The sequence below is a fragment of the Furipterus horrens genome, unplaced genomic scaffold, assembly GCF_987537825.1.
Source record: "Furipterus horrens unplaced genomic scaffold, mFurHor1.1.pri manual_scaffold_6, whole genome shotgun sequence".
Lineage (NCBI taxonomy): Eukaryota > Metazoa > Chordata > Mammalia > Chiroptera > Furipteridae > Furipterus > Furipterus horrens.
Genome location: NW_028327176.1, coordinates 163801251 through 163807250, shown reverse-complemented (window position 1 = coordinate 163807250; position 6000 = coordinate 163801251). Strand labels below are relative to the sequence as shown.

Genomic DNA, 6000 nt, shown 5'->3' with positions numbered 1-6000 from the left:
TCTTGTTTATTCAACCCTTTTCCAGCACTGTGTGTGTAAGCACAGACCTTTCCAGCAACTGCTCATTGATACTGAAGACAATGATAAACATGAAAAGAAACACAAACATAATTTGGCCAATTATGCTTGACTAGATAAGACTGAGGACAAAGATGGTGTTTTGAATCAAGAAAATATTCTAGAACATGGGAATATATTTCTTTCTACCTAGCGTAATTCTGTAGAAACCGTTTTGGTTCTCCTTGGTAACATAAGTTGCAGTTGAAAATAGAATTATTTTTATATATTGGTAATAGATATATTTAGTTGAAATACTTTTCTTGTGTGTACAAGAAAACACCAGAGTAAGAAGCAGGAATACATCATTCAAAAATTTTCTATTTTGGAAAAGCAAAAGAGAAGTGGAAAATGAAGTAAGCCAATCAGTCCACATGAAAAGTGCAGTTGGCGGAGAAAGAGTGACCAGAAGAATTGAGCCAGAAGGCCAATTCATTGCAAATTCTTTAGAAAACAGTGGTCTTTAGAGGGCTAGGAAGCGTGGTGGACAGAGCAGCTCTGCATCCTTCCATTACAACGGGAAGTTTAAGGTGGGTCATGAGATTATATGCTGCACGCTGAGGGGCCTCCTCCTGCCCTGGGCTGGCTGTGTCCTCTGGGAAACACTGGTGAGGCCTTCAGCTAGGGTGACTTCAATCCCCCAAAGAGGTCCACAGACTGAGAAAATATGGAGAAGAAAAGGCCAAATGTTCAAGATGTATCAACATACAAGAAAAAATGCTAATTTCTAAGCAATGAAGGGGGGGTAGTGAAATAATTTAGGGAGGCCTATAGCTAGAATTCTATTGATTAAAATAAGAAAATAAGTCGAATAAATATCTCCTAATACCCTATAAGTAAATCTCCATGGGCTCACATCCAGCAGAAGATTTAAAAAGAAAGCACTGAGAAATGTACTGTGTTGTGAATTCCATAGGATACATAATTCTCTTCTAATTCATGAGTCTCTAAGAGTAACAATTTTCCAATAAAACAAAATGAACCAAACTTTTAAAACTATCAACAAATATATTTATTGTGGTGGCTTTCCCCCATACTAGATACACCTTGTTAGAAAGTAGTATCCCTCTTAGTTCCAGGTGGCCCACTAAGCGGGTAATAACATTGTTCCTCCCTCGCTGAGAAAGAAAACACATGACTTTGCAAACATGTTATATTCTCCTTGCCCTAGATTTTGTTTTCTAAGAGATTGGAATTTCCTTCTAATAAGTATGATTTTGCTTTTGGAAGTAAGTTACAGGTACATGTTTACAGACTTATATTACCCAAGGGGTAGCAGAGGCTGAACCACATAGCGCTGACATAGACTGGAGACCTGTTTCAGGTAATCACAACCCGTCACAGTTCTGTAAAGCACAAAAGTCGTCTCCAACTCTATGGCTTCTTCCACACTTGCCTTCCTCCAATCCCACACAGTACACTTAAGTCTATGTGCACTCTCATGCTTCTTGCAAGATGGGATGAGGGCAACAGAACCGATCTTAAAACAGTAATTTCTGTGGTGATAATTCTTATGATTCCAAATGCCAGGCCCTAACATCTGAACACTCTGTAGATCTTCTGGACACAACAACACTGTCCTTTGAAAGATGTTTCTCTCCCCTGATCTCTTGTTTGTTTTGAAGGGATACGGTATCTTTGAATTTGCAGAACTATCTTTTGCTTCTTAAAACAATAGCTTGAAAAAATATTCTTTTAATAGTAAAAGATGTGGAGTCTCCAGATGTCATCATTAGGTTGTCTCAACTTATAGCCTATTGATAATTATGTACAAAATGTCTTGTCTCTTAAAAATGCACAGAAGCATGTAAGATAACCATTTGAAAGCATCCCTTCTTTGAACTTTGGGCTCTGTGTTGTTAACTATGCTTGTATGAAGATATAGCAACTATTTGGAATGTTGTTTAGACTGAGCAGTTAAGTGACACATTGTCCATTTGTGGTCCTAATGGCTAGAGCACCTGTCCTGGGCATCTGGTTGAGATAGCAGCATCACGAGTCTACAACAATCTCAAGGGACCCTCTAATGTACAGTGCTGATGGATACCGATATCTGTTGTTTATCTTGAACCTTTCGCTTCTTCTGCTGCTGTTTATTTTCTCGTTGTTCTGGGGTTTCTCTGCCGGGTTCCAGACCTTTGTTATCAGGTACTGCATCCTTATTTTCTTCTTTATTAAGTTTTTTTCTCTTCCTCTCCCTTCCTTTTTTCCCTGAAATAAAAAGATATGCTTTAAAAAAATACATTCAGTTATGTTCTATTTGGTTAAGTTTTTTTAAATTGTATTTTATTGATCATGCTATTACAGTTGTCCTGATTTTTACCCCTTTGCTACCCCTTCACTCAATACCCCCCACTCCCTTGGGCTATCCTTCCACCATTGTTCATGTCCATGGGTCATGTGTATAAGTTCTCTGACTACTCCATTTCCTATACTGTATTTTACATCCCCAAGGTTATTCTGTAACTACCTATTTGTACTTTTAACCCTCTCACCTCTTCACCCATTCCTCCACACCCATCTGTCCACCACCAACAAACTCTCTGTGTCCATGATTCTGACTCTGTTCTTCTTGTTTGCTTAGTTTGTTTTTCAGATTCAATTGTTGATTTATACACATTTTCTTTCGCCATTTTATTGTTCATAGTTTTGATCCTCTTTTTCTTAAATAAGTCCCTTTACATTTCATATAACAATGGTTTGGTAATGATGAACTCCTTTAGTTTTTTCTTGTCTGGGAAGCTTTTTATCTGCCCTTTGATTCTAAATGATAGCTTTGCTGGGCAAAGAAATCTTGGCTGTAGGTTATTTTAAGTTTTTAAAAATTAGTTAAATTTCTCATAGGCTGCATACTATACCCACAGGTACCAAGTATTTACTATTTAAGTCATTCACTCAATTGCTCTTTATTAAGTCCATATGATATTTCAAGCAATAGAAACATGAAACATACAAAATATAATGAAGCAATTCATAGATAATAGTTCTGAGCTCTAGAGGCTTTTATTGATATAAGTTTGGTAATATTTTATATGATGGTTATTTATGGATATTTAATAGAAAGTTTCATAGATTTCTTGCCACATAAGAAATTTACTAATGAGTATATTTTATCTGGTTCTTATTAAGGCACTATTTTGTGTTCCGGATTTTCTGAGTAGCAATTACATATTTGCAATCTGCCAATATATCTGCATGCGATCTACTATTTAGAAGAGAATTGATTGGCATAAAAATGTGCGAATCAAATAATGGTTCACAAGAAATACCAAGATAACTGTATATACTTTAACACAAATATTTATATGTTGATATAAATTTCCATAGCAATTTCTTTGTATGCAAGGGGTCAGATAGTGACCATCACATCAATAATCCTACAGTATACACTACAAGAGCAGGGGCTTTGTGTCTCTGTCCATCAAAGGAGCAGATAGTTACTGCGTACGTATTGGATTCCAGGGGAGCCTCCGACTTAAACTGGGTTTGACGCAGAGATTTCATAGGTTTTAAGTCAGATTTGCATTATGAGTCATTTTAGAAAGTGGAATAAACATGACTTTAAAGGTTTTGATGTGGAAAGGCACATTACGAGATAGACTGGAGCCAGGGTGAAGATCTGAATTTCATTCTGTCGGCATTGAAGAATGACTGAGAATTTTAGAAGAGAGTAACTTGATTAAAGTGTATGAGCCTGGGATTGATTGTTTTTATTTACTTCTAAATAGTGAATTAACTGGATGTTTTACTATCATGTAAACATTTTACATACACAGTCAACAGTGTAAAATAATTTCTGAGAGCATCGTTTTAGTAACATCTGCGAATACATATATCTCAGTGAGAAATTACTAATGATTTCAAAATCTTACTAAATGAAAATTAGGAACCAACTATTCTTTGATATGGAACAAATTCTGATAATTCCTATCCCCAGCTACTAAGCCATGTAAAATTTGATATTAGTCTCTGTCTACAAAAAGTTACTTTGGACAAAGGTATTTTGGGGAAATTATTTGCATGAGAGAACCAAAATATTTTCATGTCCTGAAATAGTCTGCAAATATTGAATTCAGTGGTTTGGCCTTCCTTTTCTTGAGCTCTGGTTTCAGAATCCCAGGGAGGAATATTATTAATAGTGCGTATGTGCACTCGGCCAATACAACCTCCTTGGATTGATGATTTTATGCCACAACTAGCTTTGTCTGAGACTATATTTACAAAAGCTTCCAGTTACTTTATGAAAACCTGCTTTGTTGGGTTCAACATAACACACATCCAAATTTTGGATATAAAAGGACAGTTAACGATAATGAGAATTCAGACCACTGTAAAGCAAATATCAAATTTTTCTGTATATATAAATATGAACAAACCATATTGAAGTTGACTATAAGGCCTAGGGCCAAACTAGTTGTACACTGAATCACCAATTCCATTTTTATTTTCACTTAAAAGAATACTGCTGGATTGATAAGGTTCCTATGAAAGAAATTCATGTTTTGTTTGTTTTGTTTTGTCTTGTTCCCCCCCACCCCATACTGGCTTTAATTACTACACATTTGAAGTGTTGACTTGTACCTGGTAACTAAAAAGAGAAAACCGAAGAGTAAATTTACCTTACTGAGTATATAGCATAATTTAATTTTCATAAATCTTCACATACTAAAAGACAGAAATGCTGGTTTTCATGGTATGTGTTTGGTTTTCAGAAGGACCTGGCTGCAGAGGTTAGATTACATAATATTTCTATTTTGAGGAGCACTTTGGAGGTATTTAAGTTCAACTCTAAAAAAATTGTCAGTGAAAATCATTCCAAAGTTTCATAAAAACTACTGACCCCAAACAAAACGTGACTTTTATGGAAATCATCCAGAAGTTCAGTGTTTGACATTGTTCTCTTGATGATGGTCCAACATCTTACAGCTGTGATCCCAGCCGTAGTGTTTTGAACACGTAAAAAAAGACATTGTTTCTTTTCTGATCACATATTGATTTATATCTTTTTTAGTCACAAGTGACAACATACTCAACTTGCAGTGCATTTCTGCTTATTAGCTAACTGATTTGATTATTTCTTGAGACAGGCAGAAACATTTTTGAAAGTAGCTTGAAACTCAGTATTATAGTTTTATTATCCAAGGAATAGTTATTTAGTCTGGGCGGTGAGGGAAAGGGGGGGCTCTAGTAAAGTAACAGAAAACTATCACATTGTATATTGTTGTTGCCCAACAGAGTGCTATTGCACAACAGAAAAATGGGATTATTATTTTTTACAGGCCATGTGTTAGTGGTTGGAAACACTAACTACCCTTTTGCATAAATAATATATTTTCTTCTTGTCCAAAAAATAAAATAGAAATGCAGAAGAGTGGCTGTAGTCCATTAAAAATCATGTGCAATTTGGGAAATTTTGCAAGGTTTTCATTAGAGGGGACTTCTTTTTCTATTCTGATGACTTTTCATTGATGTGGTCATTATTTTTATACTTTCTTTGTAATTTTGCAAACTAAGCATTCCAGTTATTACAATCTTACATATATGTTTATGCATCGTATTATCATCCACTGATGTTTGAGCAGAGCCTTAAAGAATGAGTGAGCATTTACCAGGCTGATGAGGGAAGAAGGGTATGTGGGGCAGTGAACAATTTGTCAAGGGCATTAAGGCATGCAAGGACATGGTGAATCTGGGGAATTGAAAGTAGCCTTTCTTGGTTTGATCAGGGTCTATATATAGGACATTACCCAGAGAAGCTGGAAGGACAGGCAGGACTTGATTGCCATATTGGGAAATTGTTCTGAGGAACCAGTGGTACTGAAAATTGGACAAGGGAAAGTATCAGAATCTGAGAGCAAGATAGAGTTTGGGTGTTTCTGTGACTAGTTTAGAAAGGCCATATAATAAGATGTTTTGACACATAACCTTATTTCCTGTTTCAGA

The 6000-nt window shown here is 35.8% G+C and overlaps 1 protein-coding gene across 1 annotated transcript in view; it reads right to left on the bottom strand.

The window, feature by feature from the left end:
- Positions 1–316: 316 nt before the first annotated feature.
- RSPO3 (R-spondin 3) overlaps positions 317–6000 on the bottom strand; it is a 73980-nt gene continuing 68296 nt past the window's right edge. Inside the window, exons 5-6 of the mRNA XM_090280642.1 lie at positions 2105–2268; positions 317–714 (exon numbers count right to left, since the gene is read on the bottom strand). Coding sequence (XP_090136768.1) covers positions 679–714; positions 2105–2268 — 200 coding nt within the window. The 3' untranslated portion in view covers positions 317–678. The remainder of the gene's footprint in view (positions 715–2104; positions 2269–6000) is intronic.